The following is a 22,353-nucleotide window of genomic DNA, read 5'->3' as shown; positions in this document are numbered from 1 at the left end:
ACTGCACAGCAGGAATCCAGAGCCTTGCATTCAGCAGTCTCCCATTCTCCACCGGCTCAGGAGCCTGCACAACAATCCCGGCGTTCTGGACACCCTTCTCAAACCAGGTCTGTGGGTCTGGCTGCTGCTGCCACCTCTGGGCCAGCAATAGTAGAGCAGGCTGCTCAGCAGCAAGCTACTTCAGAGGCTAAGTCCTCAACTCGCGCTACTGGGCATACTCACGAGACGATCTCCCATTGGAGATCGGGAGTCACATGCTCAGGTCCTTCACGTGATCTGATTGGTCCATCTCCGGGATCTGGATGCTTCCGGAAGGTCCCGGCTATAAAAGGTTCGCATGGCCGCTCGGCCATGCGCTAGTATAGACTCTACTTGCTACATGTGTGAATGATGACGGATGCATGAACCTGCGAATGACTCATTAAGACTCCCCTCCCTCTGATATTATGTGTGTGGATAGGGACTTAGTCATAGACTCAGCGCCAGTCAGTGGCACGCTACAGGCCACAGTGCATATCATCACCTAACTAGCGTCCGACAGTGCGCCCCTCCTGGGTACTGTCGTGTAGTGGCTGTCAGCAGCCGCGCTGCAGTCTGCAGCACCTGTGGGCGTCCGTGGTAGCGACGCCGCATGCACGGTAGGTCTAGACGGACTCTGTCCCTCTGCCTTGGGCCCAGCTCCTGTGACCATATACTGTGCGTGCATTTCTCTGAGACCTGTGAGTCCAACAGGCTCCGTACTTATGTTTATGTCTAAGGTGTCTCTGTGAAGCTAACAGAGTACACCCAGTGCACACGGGGTGACATTCATCCCGTGTGCGATATACCGCCATATTGTGCGTCTGCCATTATATAGCAGCAGGTTAACACCTCTGCACGGTGGACCCCGGGCGGCGAACGCACTTTCTATTATTTTATATTTAGTGCGTTCCGCCATCCCTAACACCTATTTGCCATTAGGCACTCATGGGCACATGCCTAGGGCGGGACTCTGCGGGGGGGGGCACCTGAGCAAGGTTTTTTTTTTTTTTTAAGTCCGAGGTCGGCCCTCCCCCTCGTCCCCCCCCCATCATACTCCCCTCCTCCAGCGATGCCTGCTGCAGCGCTGATGGTCCTGCGCCCGATATCTGTTCTTCCCGTGTGAGGGCGCGGTCACACGTGGTACCGCTCATTAAGATCATGAATATGGACTCCACTCTCATAGGCGTGGCGCCCATATTCATGACCTTAATGAGCGGTACCACGTGACTGCGCGATAACACATACAAACAGGAAGAACTAGGCTGGACGAGAGACATGCAGCAGCAGCAGGGAATGGACCAAGACACGACACAGGTAAGCCGGATGGAGAATGAGCGGCAGGGAGGGAAATGAGTCATATGGAAAATGGGGGCCAGGGAGGAATGAGCGCTGGGGGGAGAATGAGCGCTGGTGGGGGGAATGAGCAGAGTCTGCACTGGGGAGACAGCTGCACTGGGGAGACGGCTGCTGTCACGTCCGCCTTGTCTGGAGCAGTGTGCACGCGCGCCTTACCTCATGGCTGCACGCTGTTGCTGGGTAACCATCCGTCTGTCTGACTCTGCAATCCACTGTATTCCTGAAAACCCCGATCATGTGACCTTTCCTATGTTCCAGCCCTGCTCTGGTTCTGCAATCCGCTGTATTCCTGATCATGTGATCTGCTCTATGGTTCTACCCAGGCTGTTCTAGCGATGCTCTCTATGATCCTGGAGGATCTGAACCCAAAGTCCCTCTCTGGTCTTGACCCGGAAGTATTGGTGCTATATCAGACCGCCCTTCCCTATGGTCAGGGCCTGATAATTGTGTTGCTTCCCTGCATGGCTGCTTGGTCTGCTGGGTCGCTCCCTGTATTCTGTGCCCCTACACTCTGCCCTGTCGTGCGTCTTTGCACACGCTCCGTACTTGTACTCCGTCTCTTTTTTCGTGCCATGTCTTGTGTTGTCTCTGATGCCATGTTTGTCTTTGCCTTGCTTTACCTTGTAGTACTTTCACTGTTCTTTGCCTGTTTCTGCCATGTCTTGCCTTCGCTCCCTGCCTTGCCTTCCCTGAACCCTGGCGTGGGTTCCCTTGCCGCCTCCAGTGCCTTGGTCGTGCCTCGTGTTTGTGTACAGCCATATGCACTGGCCAGTGAGGCGTGGCTCCTAGCACGCACCCTGCCTTGAACCCTGGCGTGGCTCCTAGCACGCACCCTGCCTTGAACCCTGGCGTGGCTCCTAGCACGCACCCTGCCTTTAACCCTGGCGTGGCTCCTAGCATGCACCCTGCCTTGAACTCTAACCCTGGCATGCCCTCTGCACGCGCAGGACTCTGCCTTGAACCCTGACCCTGGCGTGTCTCTTTGCACGCACAGGACTCTGCTTTGTTTCTTGTGCTTTGGCGTCTCTACACAAGCACCCTGTCTTGTTTGTTGTACTTTGAACCCTTCTGTCTTGTACCTTGGCGTGTCTCTACTCATGCGCCCTGTCTAGTTTGTTAAGCCTTGAACCCTGGCGTGTCCCCTACACACGCACCTAGCCTTGCACCTTACCCTGGTGTGCCCCTAGCCCGCATCCTGCCTGGAATCCTGCCCTAGACATCGGCGTGTTCCCTAACACGCACCTTGCCTGGAGATCTGTCATGCCTCCTTGCCTGAACCCTGGTTTGCCTTCTGGATACCCGGAACCTGCTGCTCGCTGCCAGATATCATAAGCCTGATGACTGCGGCCTGATGTCCGCAGCCTGATGCCCTGATCATGTCGATCATTGCCAGCTGTCCGGAGTCCGATGCCATTGTGCCTTTACCTGTACCCAGGCGTGCCTCCTGGCACGTACCATGCTATGGACCTTGGCGTGCCCACGCACGCACCCTGCCGTGTTGCTTGTTTTCACATTCGCACTGAATGTTATCCTGAAGTTCTTAATGAAGATACCTTGAACTTACCTCTTGTCTTGCTTCCTGCTCGTCCTTGTCGTCAGACACTTGCACATAGTGTTCCCCTGAGCCGGCCGTCTGGTCCCAGCAGTCGTGGTGGCTCACCCCCTTGGTCTTGCCCCTGACACTCCCTGTATAGGGGATGGTTTCTCACAAGGTAAGCTCGCCCTTGGAGGGTGGGTGCCACGACCTAGAGGGTCCACTCAAAAAATCGCCTCAGCAGAAGCTGAGTCCGTCACAGTTGCACTGGGGAGATGGCTGCACTAGGGAGGCTATTTTCACATCAGCGATTTTTGCCAAAGTGTCTGCATTAGTCATACTCACCAATAGGGGAGGCAGCACTAAAAGTGCCTAGGGCAGCATAAACTCTAAATACAGCCCTGGTTCCCTGCACAAACAGATATCATCCTCCTAAGATAGCCAAATCTAAAAAGAACCCACTCCAACTTCCAAGAATTAAGCTTTGATATTTGAGTCTTTTGGGTTGATTGAGAACATAGCTGTTGTTCAATAATAAAAAGAATCCTCTCAAATACAACTTGCCTAATAATTCTGCACACAGTGTACACATTACTGATCCTGTACTGATCGTGCAGCCCCCCCCCGGTATCAGTCACTCCTCCCATTGTCTTCCAGCCTTTGTGATGTATCAGAGATGTAGAATATTGTAACAATCTGGATATAATATAAGGAGAATATAAACATAATAGTGAATTTTGCTTTCAGCCCTGATTCAGATTCTCAGCGGCTGTGACCCCGCGCACTGATGATCGTCTAGAGCACAGTAGTAAGTGCTGCTAACACTTCACGTTTATTGTCTGTGACCTCACAATCAAGCAAACAATTTATAAAGAATTTATGAAACTGCATTTTTCGTATAAACACTTAAAGCCTCATTCAGGCGTCTGGGTTTATTTACGGATGTGAAAAACGGAGCAATTGTCATCACGGTTTTGGATCAGATTTCCATCAGTGTTGGGTCCTTGTGCCAGTTTTCACTAGTCTTTCTTTTCTTATGCAATAGAAAAAGTTTCTTGAGCTTCTCCTAGAAACTAGCAGTGAAAATGCAGTAGGATCCAACTGGGAGACCATCAGTGAGCTCTGCATATTTTTCACAGATGTATAGACTTGCTCTGCAGAATTTGATCCATGGCTAGAATGAAAGACAGATGTGGCTCTGCTACTTTTTATCAGACATTCGGTCAACTAAAAAAAATGGATATAAAATTTTATTTTTTTAAACTAAAACTACCCTTCTTTTCCAATACAAAAGGGGTAATAAAATAGTACAGGGCTCAGAAAATGGCGGAACACGTTAACATTTTTATTGACATTATTTTTTTACAATATTTTTCTCCCTTTTAAACATAAAAAAGTAAATAAATATAAAAACTAAGTTTGGTATCACCGGACTCGGACTGATCTGGAGACTCTGCTTTCTAAGACATTTGTAGAGCGCAATAAACATTGTAAAAATAAAACAAACAAAAACATAAAAGGGTTGAAATTTGAGGATTTTTTTTTTTACCGTTTCACCACTTTAGATATCAAAATGAATGATGGCATTCAGAACTACATCACGTCCTACAAAAAAAAATGTAAAAAAAAAAAAGAGGAAGAAAAAAAAATAATGAAAGGGCAAAAGTAAAAATTGGCCGAGGTGGGAAGGGGTTAAATAAATTAATTAATAAGATTAAATGGTTAAAAAAAACCATATTAGGAAAAAAAAAGAAGAGAAAAAAACAAGAGCGCAAAAGTAAAAATTGGCCAGAGTGGGAGGAGGGTAGATAAATAAATAATAATAAAAATTATAAAGTCAAAATAAAAGAAACTCATTAAAAAATAAATAAACTAGAATGCAAAAGTTAAAAGTGTTCAGGAAGGAAAGTGGTTAAAGAAATAATAAAAAATAAAGATTAAGATAAAAATAAAACCTAATTAACCCCTTAATGTCCAATGACATACACAGTCCGTCATCAGACATCTCCCCTGCCTTGATGAGGGCTCCGGCGCTGAGCCTGCATCAAAGCCGGGACATGTCAGCTGTCCGCCCGCGCCTATTAACTAGTTAAATCCCGCTGTGAAAGCTGACAGCGGGCATTTAAATAGGATTTCCGGCCGCCGGGCCGGAAATTACCTCATCGCCGACCCCGTCACGTGATCGGGGGTCGGCGTCATGTTGCCTGGACAACCAGAGGTCTCTCTGAGACCTCTATGGTTGTTCCAGGCATATGGCTTTCAGCACCACCCGGTGGTCGGTGCTGAAAGCACAGCAGTAAATCTGATACATATGGGCGATCTGCTCATCGCCCATATGTAGCAGAGCCGATCGGGTTGTGCATGCTTCTAGCCTCCTATGGAGGCTATTGAAGCATGCCAAAAGTAAAAAAAAAAAAAAGTTTAAAAATAAAAATGTTTAAAAAACCTAAAAGTTCAAATCACCCCCCTTTCGCCCCAATCAAAATGAAACAGTAAAAAAAAAATCCCACATACACATATTAGGTATCGTCGCGTTCAGAATCGCCCGATCTATCAATTAAAAAAAAATTAACCCGATCGCTAAATGGCGTAGCGAGAAAAAAATTCAAAACGGCAGAATTATGTTATTTTGGTTGCCAAGACATTGCAATGAAATGCAATAACGGGCGATCAAAAGAACGTATCTGCACAAAAGTGGAATCATTAAAAACGTCAGCCCGGCACGGAAAAAATAAGCCCTCACCCGACCCCAGATCATGAAAAATGGAGACGCTACGGGTCTCGGAAATTGCGCAATTTTTTTTTTTTTTTAGCAAACTTTGGAATTTTTTTTCACCACTTAGATAAAAGAGGACATAGACGTGTTTGGTGTCTATGAACTCGTAATGACCTGGAGAATCATAATGGCAGGTCAGATTTAGCATCTAGTGAACCTAGCAAAAAAGCCAAGCAAAAAACAAGTGTGGGATTGCACTTTTTTTGCAATTTCACCGCACTTGGAATTTTTTTCCCATTTTCGAGTACACGACATGGTAAAACCAATGGTGTCATTTAAAAGTACAACTCGTCCTGCAAAAAATAAGCCCTCACATGGCCATATAGGTGGAAAAATAAAGTTATGGCTGTGGAAAGAAGGGGAGGGAAAAATGAAAATGCAAAACCAAAAATACCCCTGGTCATTAAGGGGTTTAAAAAAAAAAAAAGTAGAGCGCAAAGTAAACATTTGCCAGGGCCAAAAAAAGGAAAAGGCAAAAAAAAACTAAGATTAAAAGATTTAAAAAAAACAAAAAAAAACTTGTTAAAATGAAAATAGGAGGAAAAAGAAACAGAGTGCAAAAGTAAAAATTGGCCGGGTTAGGAAAATTAAAAAAAAAAATATATTAATAAAATGCTAAAAAAATTAAGATTAAAAGGTTAAAAAAAAAAAAAACCTTATTAAAAGAAAAGGAGAGAGAAAAAATGAGAGCACATAAGGAAAAATTGTCCAGGTGGGAAGGGGTTAAATAAAGTAAATAAAATCTAAACATTAAAAAAAAAACTTAATAAAAAAGAAATGAAAGCGTAAACGTTTGAGTGGGAAGGGGTTAAATAGTTAAAAAAAAAATACAAATATTAAAAGGTTAAAAAAAAACTTGTTATAATAAAAGAGGAAAAATAAACCGAGAGCACAAAAGTATAAACTGTGCCAGGGCGCTAAGGGGATAAATAAATAAATAAGAATTATAGTAGCTATATATATATATTAAAAGGTTAAGAAGCGATAAAAAGGAAAAAGAATAATGAAAGCCCAATCCTTGGTTGGGGAGAGGAGGGGTTAGAGGACGCCATATTGTGACTGGCAGGCCCCGCACGCGCTTTTTTTGCTTTGCAGGCCAAAATTGTAGTGGTGTGTCAGTCTTTGTGAGCTGCAGCGCTGATTGGTTCATCACGGCAGTGAAGGCGGCGCATTTAGGAGCGCGGTCAGATCCTGAGGCAGGCTGGGAAGGTGTAAGGCGCACATTCAGGAGCGCGCATTTTTACCTCTCGGCGCGCGTTTCACAGGTGCTGGGCGCGCCTTTTACAGGTGCTGGGCGTGCATTTCACAGGTGCAGCGTCTCCACGCATTTCACAGGTGCTGGGCGCGCTTTTCACAGATGCAGTGTCTCTGCGCATTTCACAGGTGCTGGGCGCGCATTTCACAGGTGCAGCGTCTCCACGCATTTCACAGGTGCTGGGCGCGCTTTTCACAGATGCAGTGTCTCTGCGCATTTCACAGGTGCTGGGCGTGCATTTCACAGGTGCAGCGTCTCCACGCATTTCACAGGTGCTGGGCGCGCTTTTCACAGATGCAGTGTCTCTGCGCATTTCACAGGTGCTGGGCGCGCATTTCACAGTTGCTGGGCGCACATTTCACAGGTGCAGCATCTGCGCATTTCACAGGTGCTGGGCGTGCCTTTCACAGGTGCAGCGTTTCCGCGCATTTCACAGATGCTGGGCGCGCATTAATTCCCCAGCTTTACCGACATCATTGCTGTTTCTATCGGGGCACACAATCTACATTCCCTATCGGGATGTCTGTGGAGTGTGAGACAAAACAGAGAACATGAGGAGAACATACAAACTGCTTGCAGGTGTTGTCCTTGTTGCGATTTGAATCCAGGACCACAGTTCTGCAATGGTAACCACTGAGCCACTTTGCTGCCCCAATATCCACTTGTGTCCAAACTGAACAGTCTCATCTAATACTGTACATATGAGGCTATCATATTTGGATCAGGAGACCCGTAGCTGGTAAGGACCACGTAGGCTATAGGATGAAGGTCAGCGGTCTGGAATCCAGCATCAGACGGAGTTTGGAGACTCCAGATTGCTGACTTGTATCACACAGCAGAAAAAAGCTTGTGGTACATTGTCCCTTATAACACATACATAATCTACATGAGGCACAATTGTTAAAGGGGTCATTCAGAATTTGGAAAACATTCTTTTTGGAGCTGATCTGTAATATCTGACACAACCTGTAGACTACGGTGGCACTGTTTTTAAAGGCAAGCTGCCATGATTTTTAATCTTTTCCATCCTGTATACTTCTGACAGTGGCCTCTGTCCGCCTTGTCTCCTTTGGTTTGGATGCCGTATTCCCCCATCGATCATCTTCTGCAAGCGCTGGAAGAGAATAACAGTCGGCTAAACCAAGAGGTAAGAGACTCAGTCACCGTCACACATGCGTGTGGTATTCGGGGGGCTTGGTATATGCTCCGATTATAGGACTTGTCCCCCATTAGTCGCTGCACATTCTGCCGCCTTTCATACCGGATGCCATGATAGGCCCCATTCTAAGTCTGTGCTGCCTGGTGCTACTGGGATGATTGACATGTAAGGATGAGAACCGGAAAAGCCAAAGCTTGTCCTCCGCATGCGCCTGGTCTCCCTGACCGTTAATGGCACGATTTCATATCACATGACCGTGGTGACTAATGGTGATATCATGCATGGTGACATAATGCCACACATAAACTGTGATGGATTAGAGCCATGGCAGCTGGCTCAGACCATGTGTGCGCCATTAATGTCTTCCTCCATTTCCTTTATAGCTGCGGGAGAAGCTCAGTGGCAAACTCGACTACTACTTTCAGAAGTTGGGAGACTCCACGTCGCATCTGCTCAGCCGACAGAGAAGCTAGCACCGCTCTGTGCTTTATACGTGTTTAGTCATTTTTGTATAATAAAATTTAATATTTTCTATGTTTTTGGGATCCGGAGTCGCTGGTTTCTCAGTAATGGGCCGTCTCCTCAGCATTACGTAAGTTACATCAAGTTTATGGCTTATATTAAACCGCTAGCAGACTCCGTCCCTCCCAAGCCCTGCCCACTTTTTAGAACTGTGTCATAAAGGTGGGTCCAGCTGGCGGAGAGTAAGTAATGGCTCCTTGTAGCTGCTTGCAAGCAGTGAATTGAAACGTATCATTCTTGCATGAACACAACTGCCACAATATAAACACGAGTGGCTCATGGTCCTCGTCCTAAAGTGTCTCTTGAGTCCAGATGTCATCGGTACGGCCGACAATGTGGTGCTGAGCTGCTGCAGCAGCAGCGTTGGAGGGGCTGCCATGGTGGGCATGAGCTTCCATCCCTTGAGCAGTTCTTTTTTTAAAGGGGTTGTCCAGGACTGTGACATTGACGGTCATTCCTTAGAATAGGTCATCCGTGTGTGTGATCAGTGGGGGGTGCGACACCGACACCTCAGCCTATCAGGTGTTGGCTGGAACTTGTCAGTCCCTGTGCTACACAGCTCCGCCGACAGACGTGCAGTACCCGACCGTGGTCACAGCTCCGGTGACGCCGCAGTGCTGTGGGTGTCGGTGACTGAGCAGCTCCAGCTGACACCAGGGAAGAGCTAACAGCCAAGATGGCGGGTGTAACCAGTGCTAAAGATGGGTTATGAATGTTAACCCCTTAGTGACCGCGCCAATTTTGACCTTAATGACCAAACCATTTTTTAAATTTCTGACCACTGTTCCTTTTGAGGAGCTCTGGAGCTTCAAAGTATCAGCCGGACATGAAACGAAGTGGTAAGGAGAAAGCTAACATGACAATGGAAGGGAGGGACGAGACTGCTGCAGGGGGGGGGGGGAATGAGACGACGAATGAGAGGATAGGGGGCTAAGAAAGGGAAATGACATAGGGAGGTGGGGTTAAACGAGGACAAAAGGAAAGGGCAAGGAGAGATTAATCCTCTTTGTCCTCAGGCGACCTACAAGGAAGAGGAAGAAATAGGAGCAGGCCCCACAGCCACAGGCCAACAAAGGACCGCTGGGACTGATCGCTGCCCCCTTACTCACCGGCAAGCGCTGCCCCACCTTCTTACCGGTAAACGCTGTCCCTTTTTGCCGGTATGGAGGCGCTGATGGAGAAGCTCCAGGCGGCCAGCCAACCTCCCCCTGGCTGGCTGGAGGAGACCATCAGCGGTATCATCGGGGGTAGCGAGGGGAGCCGCGTCAAGTCCCCGCGGTCATCCAGGAGGCAGTCGGGAGCAGGGCAGAGCAAGAGGCGGTGGCGCCAATTTCAAACACTGCATCAGAGCAACGGGAAGAATCAGGGGAGAGATCTGCGTCGGATGCTGCAGGCTCCGGCGCGCTTAGAGAGGAGGAACAAAGCAGCACCTTCCCCACAGCGCAACAAGTCACGGGCGCAGCCATCTTACATCCGGGGTCCTTTACTGAGGACTCCGGAGAGCAGGTCGTCCAGCACGGTGCCTGCCAGAAAAACACTGAGGGAGCTGTCCAATGAAGGGCCAGTGGAGAAAGACATAGCAGGCAGGCCAAAAAGGAGAACAAAGCCCCCCAGAAAGGCTGTCTATGGACATGCCTGTTCAGGGGCTGAGACGGGCCAGGAGCCCCTCCAGAGATACCCCAGGCAATTATGGGGAGGGGTGCGACAGGTTACGGCCAGGGAGGGACCCCATTAAGAGCCCGTGCACCCATGGATGCCCGGGGGCAGCATTTTATTCCGGGGGGAATATGGAGAGGGGAATTCGGCAGAGCCACGGTCACTACAGGGAAAGGGGAAATGGCCGAGAAGAGGAGCAGCGTTACCACCATGATATGGAGCGGCCTGATAGGGCCTTGGAAGCTGGCCATTCGGACGGCGCCCGGCACCAGACCCGACTACAACGCGACGAGGAGGAGGACACCGAGGATTCCTGTACCGCAGCGGCCGGAGGGAGTTAACCTCCCGAGCGGCCCGGTAATTATAACTCTGTTATGTTCGTTACTTAACGACATTGCACAGGGGAGGGGGGAAAGACTGGGAACCCCACAGGCAACTGTAATGCACAACACAAATGTATCCCCCACTGACTCACCCAGCAGACAGTTGATAGCCCTAATAACAAGTCTTAAGGAGGGGCTGGAGTGCTTTGAAGGGTCTGGGCCAAGTCTTCCCCCAATGCTGTTCAAGGGGGGAACACAGGAGGACGGGAAAGGGTTGTGCCTGAAACATTAATAGTGGGGGAGCAAGAGAATGGTCATTTAGACGACAGGGCGCGGGGGGAGGTATACATTTGTTTTTCTGGCGCTCACCTTAAACAGGAGGTTAAAGAAAAAATTTGGAAAGATGAGTACATTGATATTTTTTCTTTGCTACCTATGGAGAAGACGGGTTTTGATAGATTTGGAAGAGGGGGTGGAAAAAAGGAGGACGAAGAATTGCGTTGCGCTCAGGCAGTACCGCAAACTTTTTCAAACTGGTGGCAAGCTTTTGTGATACTTGCTAGTGTCATAGGGGAAAAGGCCCCACAAAACTGCTCACAATTGTTCTGTTATATGGACTCCATAGGGGAAGCCTATAGAGCATGTGGGGGGCAAGGGTGGTTACGATATGATGAGCAGTTTAGACAACGTAAGGCTCTTCGCCCGTCCATGAGATGGGATCAAAAGAATATTGGGCTCTGGTTAAAGTTTATGGGCCAAAATAATAAGACATTTTAACCCTTTCAAGGTTGGGCCGATAACGCCGGCCAGAGAGGAAACAGTGCAGGAAATCTGGCGCGAGGAAGTGGACAAAAAATGGGAGTGTGTTGGTCATTTAACGACAGCCAGTGCAGATTCCCCCCCAACAATTGCAAATTTAGGCATGTGTGCTCATGGTGCAACAGTGTCACACACGGGGCCAACAAATGTTTCCGAAGGAATGCTGGCAAGTCAGGAGGTAACGGGTATGGTCAAGGGGCTAACACCAATCAATCTACACGCGATGCTCCCTTATCTAAATAGATATCCCGATAAAGGCAAGGCTAACTTACTAATCCATGGCTTCAGAGACGGTTTTATTATTCCTTCCCCAGCATTGCATATACAACGGAGTGTCAAAAATTTACGTTCGGCTTATCAGCACCCCAAGGTGGTGAAGGAGAAGGTAAATAAAGAGGTGCTCTCTTTTTCTCACAGACGCTTCTGGAAGGTATAAACTATGGCAGCCCAAGGACAGCCTCAAGTTCACTTTAAGCTTGTTCTGGATGGTGATGGTGGTACAGGCAAAACAGCCTTTGTAAAACGTCACTTGACTGGTGAATTTGAGAAGAAATATGTAGCCACACTTGGTATTGAAGTCCACCCACTGGTGTTCCATACCAACAGAGGTCCTATTAAATTTAACGTATGGGATACTGCTGGTCAGGAGAAGTTTGGTGGTCTTCGTGATGGTTATTACATTCAGGCTCAATGTGCCATTATCATGTTTGATGTTACATCAAGAGTCACATACAAGAATGCACGTAACTGGCATAGAGATCTTGTGCGAGTATGTGAAAATATCCCCTTTGTCTTGTGTGGCAACAAAGTGGACATTAAGGACAGAAAAGTTAAAGCAAAGTCCATCTTGTTCCATAGGAAGAAGAATCTTCAATACTACGATATTTCTGCAAAGAGTAACTACAACTTTGAACCTTCGTCTGACGAGGTTTGAAGAACTTAATCTAAGCCCTCTGTTACAAAAAGCCCAAGGTTTAAACAAGAAACTTTGCAGAGGCCGAGGGAGGCTTAGCGCTCCCTAACCCCTGGGTATATTTTTTATCAGCACAATGCCAGCATATTGGAGGATGGGGGGAGGAGACGGGAAAGGGACAATCGCCCAGTAGTTTGAGATATTTGATTGGAAAATGGCCTCTGGGTGAGAGTTTGGAAGGGGGGCAATTTTTAAAACTGGGTTCTCGGTTTCCTACTGTTCTCCTAATTCATAAGGGATGGGAAAAAGTTAAACAGATTAGGGGTGTTACAGGCCTTACCAAATACTCTCCTATATGGGATAATATAAATTTACAAGAATTTAAACAAATGGAAGGATTTGGGCCCTGGAGGGAGGCAGGAATTAGAAGCATGGGTCAGCTAATGGGTCAAGGGAGACTTGTCATTCGTGGAGTTACAAACAGAATCCAGTTATCACATTTAAATTTATATCATTATAAAAGAATTCAGCATGCGTATCAGTCGCAATGTCGGAAAAAACTTATTGAGATCCAGATTGATATCACGCTGGCTTCCATTTTGGAGAACAGTGGGACAAAGGGGGCAATTTCAGAAGTGTATAGAGATTTATTATTCACATTTCTAATCAAACATCCCATCAAGTCTAGAGTGAAATGGGAAGCTGAATTGGGAAAGATAAATGATGATAGATGGGAATCTATTTTAGAATATGTGCCTAAGATATCTGAGCGAACCTGGGAGGATGTCTCAACTATACGTGATTCATAGAGCTTACAGAACTCCAGATAGAATGTTCAAGATGGGTTTGAGGCCTGATTCCGAGTGTCCACGATGTTCGCAGGAAGGGGCAGACATGTTACACATGCTGTGGCATTGCCCTAGATTGTCTACCTTCTGGACAATAGTATTGAATCGGATTGAATTGATATATAGGTGTGTAATTCCCAGAGACCCTTTGGTCTGTATATTAGGTAATGTGGAAGAATTGGCAGCGGTATCTATGGTCAAACTAGCGATTGCTAGATTGTTATTCATAGCAAGGAAATTGATAGCTCAGTTCTGGATCAGAGAAGAGCCTCCGACTAGACGAGACTTTCTTACGCAAGCGGATCATATAATTTTATTTGAAAAAAGTATTTATACTAAGAGAAATAAACTCGACGTATTTCAAAAGATATGGCAGCCATGGATAGAATGGAATTAGATTTGTGGGGAGGATGCATTATGTTATAGAAGATGTTCATACTATACAATTGTATATGGATTGGGGAAAGAATATCGGATGGGAAATGAGGAAGACACTGAGGGGGTCTCAAAGGGGGGGGGATGGGGGGAAAAGGGGGGGGAGTTTTGTTCATAAAAATGTATGATTATATGTGAACAATAGCTTGATGTCATATATGTTATAATTGTTTTCCTTAATAAAAATGTATCTGATTAAAAAAAATGAAATAAAGAGGTGCTGCTAGGCCGAATGGCAGGTCCATTTAATTCACCACCTGTTCCAGATTTGGTGGTCTCTCCGTTGGGTATTGTACCAAAAAAGGAACCGAATAAGTATTGTATGATTCACCACCTGTCTTACCCAAGGGGCACATCTGTGAACGATGGCATTGATCCTGGCTTGTGTTCAGTCATATATGCATCCTTTGATGACGCATTGAAGTGGGTGAGGAAATGTGGTAAAGGGGCTTTAATGGCAAAAACGGATGCAGAATCAGCTTTTCGGCTGTTGCCGGTGCATCCATCTAGTCAAAGGCTGCTCGGTTGCTATTGGGAGGGTGAGTATTTTGTTGACAGGTGTTTTCCCATGGGTTGTTCCCTGTCTTGTGCGGTGTTTGAGACATTTAGCACCTTTTTTGAGTGGGTTGTGAAAAGGGTATCACAATGGGATTCATTGATCCATTATTTGGATGACTTTTGGTGTATAGGCCAGCCCGGGACACACGTGTGTGAGACCATATTGAGGAGCTTGGAAGAGGTAGCAAGGGACTTTGGGGTCCCATTAGCACCTGAAAAGACAGTTTGTGCGACAACTTGCATTTCCTTTCTAGGTATTGTAATAGATACAGTTAAATGGGAATGCAGGCTACCAGTAGAGAAGGTAACAGCGCTTAAGGCTGAAATAAGTAGGGCGCTGAAGCTTAAAAAATTGAGGCTAAGGGAGGTGCAGTCCTTGCTAGGCAGCCTTAACTTTGCATGCCGGGTATTGCCCATGGGTAGAATTATTTCAAGAAGGTTAGACGGGGCAACAGTGGGAGTTAGATCGCCACATCATTACATCCGATTATCAGCCGATAACAGAGCGGATCTAATGGTTTGGAAAAATTTTTGGGAAAGGTACAATGGTCGTTCCTTGGTGATGGATGGTGTATGTTGCAATGCTGATATTGATCTGTACACGGACGTACCGGGCAGCTCTGGTTTTGGGGCATATTTCAGGGGACAATGGTGTGCGGGAAAATGGCCTGAGGATTGGATACGCGACGGGTTGGTAAAGAACATAGCGAAAATTTCCAATAATGCTATCTTAGTGGCGGTGACATTGTGGAAAGAAAGGCTACAGAACAGAAGGGTTCGCTTTAAGTGTGATAACATGGGAGTAGTAATGGCAATTAATATTATCGCTTCTTCCCCTCCAGTCATCAGAGTTTTGCGCCAGTTGGTGTTGGAATGCCTATCGCATCGCATGTACCCGGCGAATATAACTCAATTGCTGATGCACTTTCTCGTTTTCAGTGGGAGCGGTTCCGGGAGCTGGCCCCGTAGGCAGAAGAAAAGGGGTTACCCTGTCCTCCCGAACTCTGGAATGTGGTCTCAGGGCTGTCGAACCTCTAATCAGGTCATCAGCTTATCAACGGGCCTGGCTGCTTTGGGAACAATGGTTAGGGCGGGAGAGGGAACACTTAATGGAGGAAGAGCAGATAGGGGTATTACTAATGGGACTTAGACAAACAGCCGATAATAAGTGGTCATCAGCAAAAATAAATCAGTTAGTTAGCGGATTAGCCTTTGGTTTTAAAGTAAGAAACAAAACTGATGTAACAAAGAATTTTTTGGTTAAACAGGCGCTTAGAGGGTTTTGTAGAGGGAAAAGTCAAAGTGATATTCAAAGACCTGTGTCATTCGGATTATTGGAGCAACTAGGTCTGCAGTTACAGGGGGTTTGCTGGTCGGCCTTTGAGATAGGGTTGTTCAGGTTAGCATTCTCATTAGCCTTTTTTGGGGCCATGAGGATTGGAGAATTGGTAGCGCCTAGGAAAACTAAGGTTGGGGGCATTCTAGCCAGTGATATCATAGCGACACAAAGAGGACTAGAATTTTGGATTAGAAAGTCCAAGACTGACCAAATGGCAAAGAAGGTAATGTTGGGTAAGGTGCAGGGCTCTATTATGTGCCCGTGGCGTTGTTTTAAAAATTATGCTGTCTCCAGGCCCAGACAAGGGGGACCCCTGTTATGTCACGAGGATGGATCCTTCTTATCGAAATATCAATTTATTAAGATTTTTCATAAGTGCTTGGAGGAACTGGGTTTGGAACATCGCAGTTATGGGGGCCACTCATTTCGAATTGGGGCTGCTACGGAGGCAGCGGTAGGTTTGAGCCCAGAGATCATAATGAGAATTGGCCGGTGGCAGTCCCAACGGTACCGGTCCTATGTTCGACCTCGGTTATGAGATAACTAAAGCTTCATTGATTAAAACAGACCATTAACTTTTGTTTTCTTGCAGAACAAATTCCGCAACTAGTTTGGATTCTAGGATATTCTTATGTTCACTGGGGAGCACTACGGGCAGACAGAAGGACTGACGAGAGACAGATGGGTTTCAGAAGGGATATAACGTTAGTTAAGTGGCTGGGGTTTAACTTGGGGTGGGGTAATCCGGGAGTTTCTAGCAGCAGTTCAACGCCATAAAGCTCCCGACATATTAGTTTTGCATGTAGGAGGTAATGACCTGGGAGTACGTCCAGGGAAACGATTGGTTTGCGACATTAAGTCAGACTTGGAGCGGCTGTGGGTGAGGTTCCCGAAATTAAAAATAGTGTGGTCCGACATAGTACCACGAAAATTTTGGCGTGGAGCCAGGTCGGTAGCAAAGATCAACAAAGCACGCATTAAAGTTAACAAAGAGGTGTCCAAATTTGTGGAGCTGCATGGGGGAGTAGCGGTACGCCATGCAGTTTTTGATCACTTAGAAAAGGAGTTTTGGTTGGCGGATGGAATACACCTGAATGCATTGGGGACTGATTTATGGACTTTGGGATTGCGAAAAGGGATACAGGAGGCCACAGCAGGGCAGTTGGGTGGGGTCTCGAGCACTTGAGGGGGTCAGGGTGCTCTCGGCGTGGCGCTGGTGGGTCCTCGAAGTTGGTTAAAATACATTTTGGGGACTCCTAGAATACATGGATCTCCTTCATTGGACGGTGTTGTGGTGGTGGTCTGGTGAGATTGGGTGATACCCGGCGGTGGAACGTCGGATTCACATTAATGGAACATTGGCTGACGCCTGGCGACTGAGCGTCGGGGTCACAATACTAGGAGTTTGGGTGATACCCGGTGGTGGAATGACAGGATCACATTGGCAGGAGGGCAACCTCTCCCTCGGATTATTGGTGCATCCAGGGCCTCGCGGCCAGAAGTAAGTTTGGGAGGGAAGGGGCAATGCCCTGGAATGAACTACCAGACCCCCCTTTTTAGCTTCGAGGACCTCACCAAGTGTCTCAAGTATAAAATTATCAATAAATTGGCTGCTGTGGCCGTTTACACCCAAGAATGGTTGCTGTGATCTTTATGGGGGGGTGGGTATATCAGGAATCGACCTTACCAGAGTCAAGTATCAGCCGGACATGAAACAAAGTGGTAAGGAGAAGGCTGACATGACGATGGAAGGGAGGGACGAGACTGTTGCAGGATGAGAGGATAGGGGGCTAAGAAAGGGAAATGGCATAGGGAGGTGGGGTTAAACGAGGACAAAAGGACAGGGCAAGGAGAGATTAATCCTCTTTGTCCTCAGGCGACCTACAAGGAAGAGGAAGAAATACCCACCCACGAGGAGAAGAATTCTGGGTCGCAGCGGCAAGGATCAACGGCATTAACAGATCAATGTTATATGTATATACATGCAATGCTTTATTATAAATATATATATATATATATATAAAATAGAATATTGATAGGTACCTCTTAGGCCCAGGGGAAGGGCAGATCGTTTCATAGACTCATAGAATCGTAGAGTTGGAAGGGACCTCCTGGGCCATCTGGTCCAACCCCCTGCTCAAAGCAGGATTCGCTTTTAAATCATCCCAGTCAGATGTCTGTCCATCCTGATTGAAGACTTCCATTGAAGGAGAACTCACCACTTCTCGTGGCAGCCTGTTCCACTCATTGATCACTCTGTCAAAAAGTTTTTTCTAATATCTAATCTGTGTCTCCTCCCATTCAGTTTCATCCCATTGCTTCTAGTCTTTCCTTGTGCAAATGAGAATAAAGATGATCCTTCTAAAATGTGACAGCCCTTTAGATATTTGTAGACAGCTATTAAGTCTCCTCTCAGTCTTCTCTTTTGCAAACTAAACATTCCCAAATCCTGCAACCTTTCCTCATAAGACAGGGTTTGCATACCGGTCACCATTCTGGTCGCTCTTTTCTGAACTTGCTCCAGTTTGTTGGTCTTTTTTAAAATGTGGCGCCCAAAACTGGACACAATATTCCAGATGAAGTCTGACCAAAGAGGAGTAGAGGGCAATAATGACTTCACGTGATCTAGACTGTATGCTTCTGTTAATACATCCTAGAATTGCATTTGCCTTTTTTGCTGCTGCATCACACTGTTGACTCATATTCAGTCTGTGATCTATTAGTATACCCAAGTCTTTTTCACATGTGCTGTTGCTTAGCCCTATTCCTCCCATTCTGTATATGCTTTTTTCATTTTTATTGCCCAGATGTAGTACTTTGCATTTTTCCCTGTTAAAAACCATTCTGTTATTTGCTGCCCACTGCTCCAGTTTATTTGTATCTTTTTGAATCCTCTCTCTCTCTTCTCTAGTATTAGCTATCCCTCCTAGCTTTGTGTCATCAGCAAATTTAATCAGTTTACCCTCAATTCCTTCATCTAAATCGTTGATAAAGATGTTGAACAATACAGGGCCCAGGACAGAGCCCTGTGGTACCCCACTTTAGACATTCTTCCAACTGGATGTGCAGCCATTTACGACCACTCTTTGGGTCTGATCACTAAGCCAGCTATGAATCCACCTAACAGTTGCCTTGTCCATTCCATACTTAGTCATTTTTTCGATAAGGATTGTATGAGATACTTTGTCAAATGCTTTGCTGAAGTCAAGATATACTATATCTACAGCATTTCCTTGAACCACGCAATCAGTGATTCCGTCATAGAAGGAAATTAAGTTAGTCTGACATGACTTATTAGTTACAAACCCATGCTGACTCTGTTTAATCACTTCATTCTTATGCAGGTACTGACATACATGTTGTTTAATAATTTATTCAAAGATCTTTCCTGGTATAGAAGTCAGACTCACCGGCCTATAGTTGCCTGGGTCCACCTTCTTCCCCTTTTTGAAGATAGGAACATTTGCTCTTCTCCAGTCTTCTGGGACTTCTCCTGTTCTCCAAGAATTTTCAAAGATTATGGAGAGGGGTTCAAAAATTTCTTCTGCTATCTCCTTCAGTACTCTGGGGTGTAATTCATCTGGACCTGGAGACTTGAATTCATTTAGGTTAGCTAAGTGTTTCTTCACTATCTTTCTGTTTATAGATATCCTGGATTCTTCTATTCCCTTAATAGGACAGTGAATAACAGTTGATGTTACATTTCCTTTCTGAGAGAAAACTGATGCAAAATAGGAATTTAAAAGTTCGGCCTTCTCAACATCCTGTCTTACCATTTCATCATTTTCATCCCGTAAAAATCCTATAGCATCTTTGACTTTTCTTTTACTTTTGACATATCCCCAAAATCCTTTATTATTGCTTTTGACATCTCTTGCAAGCCTCAATTCATTGTCAGCTTTAGTTAATCTGATTTGTGCCCTGCAGGTTCTGCAGATATCATTATATTCTTCTTTAGATATGCCTCCCTCTTTCCATTTTATAAACATTTCTTTCTTCCTTTTTAGCATGTGCTTAAGTTCTGTGTTCATCCATCCTGGTTTCCTTAAATGCTTCCTATTCCTCCCTCTTTTCGGAATTGTTAACAATTGTGCTTTGAGAATTTCATTTTTCAAGATTTCCCATCCTTCCTGACTTCAGATTTTGTATTAGTCTAGCCTGATGAAGAGACCTGAGTAGTCTCGAAAGCTTGCAATGTATTACCATCTTTTCAGTTAGCCATTAAAAGGTATCAACTACTGAGGACTCTCAATCCTGAATATTTTTCTATCCACTGGCTAACACGGTACAAAGATATACATCTTTCCTGTACCATCCTTCCTGGACATTTTTGTCTTTAAGGATATCCAGCTATTGGATCCCTCCAATTCTCTTTCTGAATCCCTTAAAATCTGCCTTTCTGAAATCTAACCTTGAAGTCTCAGTCTTCACAGGTCTTCCTCCTCTAGTTATCCAAAATTCTAAAATAGCATGGTCGCTACTTCCTAGGGTCCCAGCCACTTTTACCTCCTCAGCCATTTCCTTCCTGTTTATAAGGATTAGATCCAAGGTAGCAGTTCCCCTTGTTTTCTCCCCTACCTTTTGCCAAGGTTCCCTGGAGGTTTCCTCCACAGGGGGTTTTTCCTCTCCTGACTGGCTTGCGGATAGCTCCGTGTGAGCGGTGGGGTACTACCTGGGTGCATTGATATATTATGGCGGTGCTGGTGGGTCCTCGAAGTTGGTTAAAATACATTTTGGGGACTTCTGGAATACATGGATCTCCTTCATTGGACGGTGTTGTGGTGGTGGTCTGGTGAGATTGGGTGATACCCGGTGTTGGAACGTTGGATCCACATTAATGGAACATTGGGTGACGCCCGGCGACTGAGCATCGGGGTCACAATACTAGGAGTTTGGGTGATACCCGGTGGTGGAATGACGGGATCACATTGGCAGGAGGGCAACCTCTCCCTCGGATTATTAGTGCTTCCAGGGCCTCGCGGCCAGAAGTAAGTTTGGGAGGGAAAGGGCAATGCCCTGGAATGGTGAACTACCAGACCCCCCTTTTTAGCTTCGAGGACCTCACCAAGTGTCTCTTAAGTATAAAATTATCAATAAATTGGCTGCTGTGGCCGTTTACACCCAAGAATGGTTGTTGTGATCTTTATTGGGGAGGGGGGGTATATCAGGAATCGACCTTACCAGAGTCATGTACAATACAGCAGAAACGGCTGCGGATCTGCAGGGCCGGATTCACAGCAGAATCCGCAACATGTGCACACACTCTGAATGTGCACCGAGAGGCAGAAATGCGCGCTACTGAATGCGTGGAGAAGCAGCACCTGGGAATAATGGCAACAGCTTACTATAGGCAGAATATGGATCATACGGCAGAGAGGCAGAAAAGCGCGGAGACGCTGCACCAGTGAAATGTGCATCCAGCACCTGTGAAATGCACAGACGCTGCACCTGTGAAATACGCAGACGCTGCGCCTGTGAAATACGCAGACGCTGCGCCTGTGAAATACGCAGACGCACCTGTGAAAAGCGTGCCCAGCACCTGTGAAATGCGCACCCAGCAACTGTGAAATGCGCACCCAGCACCTGTGAAAAGCGTAGACGCTGCCCCTGTAAAAAGCGTGCCCAGCACCTGTGAAATGCGCAGACGCTGCACCCGTGAAATGCGCAGTCGCTGCACCCGTGAAATGCGTGACCAGCACCTATGAAATTCGTGCCCAGCACCTGTGAAGTGCGCAGACGCTGCACCTGTGAGAAGCGCGCCCAGCACCTGTGAAATGCGCAGACGCTGCACCTGTGAAATGCGCAGACGCTGCATCTGCGGAATGCATGCCCAGCACCTGTGAAATGTGCAGACGCTGCACCAGTGAAATGCGCAGATGCTGCACCTGTGAAATGCGCAGATGCTGCACCTGTGAAATGCGCAGACGCTGCATATGCGGAATGCATGCCCAGCACCTGTGAAATGTGCAGACGCTGCACCTGTGAAATGCGCAGACGCTGCACCTGTGAAATGCGCAGACGCTGCACCTGCGGAATGCATGCCCAGCACCTGAGAAATGCGCAGACGCTGCACCTGTGAAAAGCGCGCCTAGCACCTGTGAAATGTGCGCCCAGCATCTGTGAAAAGTGTGCCCAGCACCTGTGAAATGCGCAGACGCTGCACCTGTGAAAAGCGTGCACAGCACCTGTGAAATGCGCAGACGCTGCACCTGTGAAATGCGCAGACGCTGCATCTGCGGAATGCATGCCCAGCACCTGTGAAATGTGCAGACGCTGCACCTGTGAAATGCGCAGATGCTGCACCTGTGAAATGCGCAGATGCTGCACCTGTGAAATGCGCAGACACTGCATATGCGGAATGCATGCCCAGCACCTGTGAAATGTGCAGACGCTGCACCTGTGAAATGCGCAGACGCTGCACCTGTGAAATGCGCAGACGCTGCACCTGCGGAATGCATGCCCAGCACCTGAGAAATGCGCAGATGCTGCACCTGTGAAAAGCGCGCCTAGCACCTGTGAAATGTGCGCCCAGCATCTGTGAAAAGTGTGCCCAGCACCTGTGAAATGCGCAGACGCTGCACCTGTGAAAAGCGTGCACAGCACCTGTGAAATGCGCAGACGCTGCACCTGTAAAATACGCAGACGCTGCACCTGTGAAATGCATGCCCAGCACCTGAGAAATGCGCAGACGCTGCACCTGTGAAAAGCGCGCCTAGCACCTGTGAAATGTGCACCCAGCATCTGTGAAAAGCGTGCACAGCACCCGTGAAATGCACAGACGCTGCACCTGTGACAAGCGCGCCTAGCACCTGTGAAATGTGCGCCCAGCACCTGTGAAA

At 46.9% G+C, this 22,353-nt stretch overlaps 1 protein-coding gene and 1 long non-coding RNA gene across 2 annotated transcripts in view; both read left to right on the top strand.

Annotated features, from left to right (window-relative positions):
• LOC141058165 (uncharacterized) overlaps positions 1-8,637 on the top strand; it is a 33,330-nt gene extending 24,693 nt beyond the window's left edge. Inside the window, exons 2-3 of the long non-coding RNA XR_012222108.1 lie at positions 7,988-8,089; positions 8,485-8,637. This is a non-coding gene — a long non-coding RNA (uncharacterized lncRNA). The remainder of the gene's footprint in view (positions 1-7,987; positions 8,090-8,484) is intronic.
• Positions 8,638-11,813: 3,176 nt separating this feature from the next.
• Positions 11,814-12,355, top strand: LOC141058142 (GTP-binding nuclear protein Ran-like). Its single transcript, XM_073554298.1, has one exon. The coding sequence runs from the start codon at positions 11,861-11,863 to the stop codon at positions 12,353-12,355; it is 495 nt and encodes a 164-aa protein (XP_073410399.1). The 5' UTR covers positions 11,814-11,860.
• Positions 12,356-22,353: the final 9,998 nt, after the last annotated feature.

Source organism: Dendrobates tinctorius, unplaced genomic scaffold (assembly GCF_039654945.1).
Source record: "Dendrobates tinctorius isolate UK_male_01 unplaced genomic scaffold, ASM3965494v1 ptg000211l, whole genome shotgun sequence".
Taxonomy (NCBI): domain Eukaryota; kingdom Metazoa; phylum Chordata; class Amphibia; order Anura; family Dendrobatidae; genus Dendrobates; species Dendrobates tinctorius.
This window is presented reverse-complemented; position numbering and strand designations above follow the sequence as displayed.

Coding starts and splice junctions, on each gene's coding strand:
- LOC141058142 (XM_073554298.1), top strand. CDS start 11,861: ATGGCAGCCCAAGGACAGCCTCAAGTTCACTTTAAGCTTGTTCTGGAT.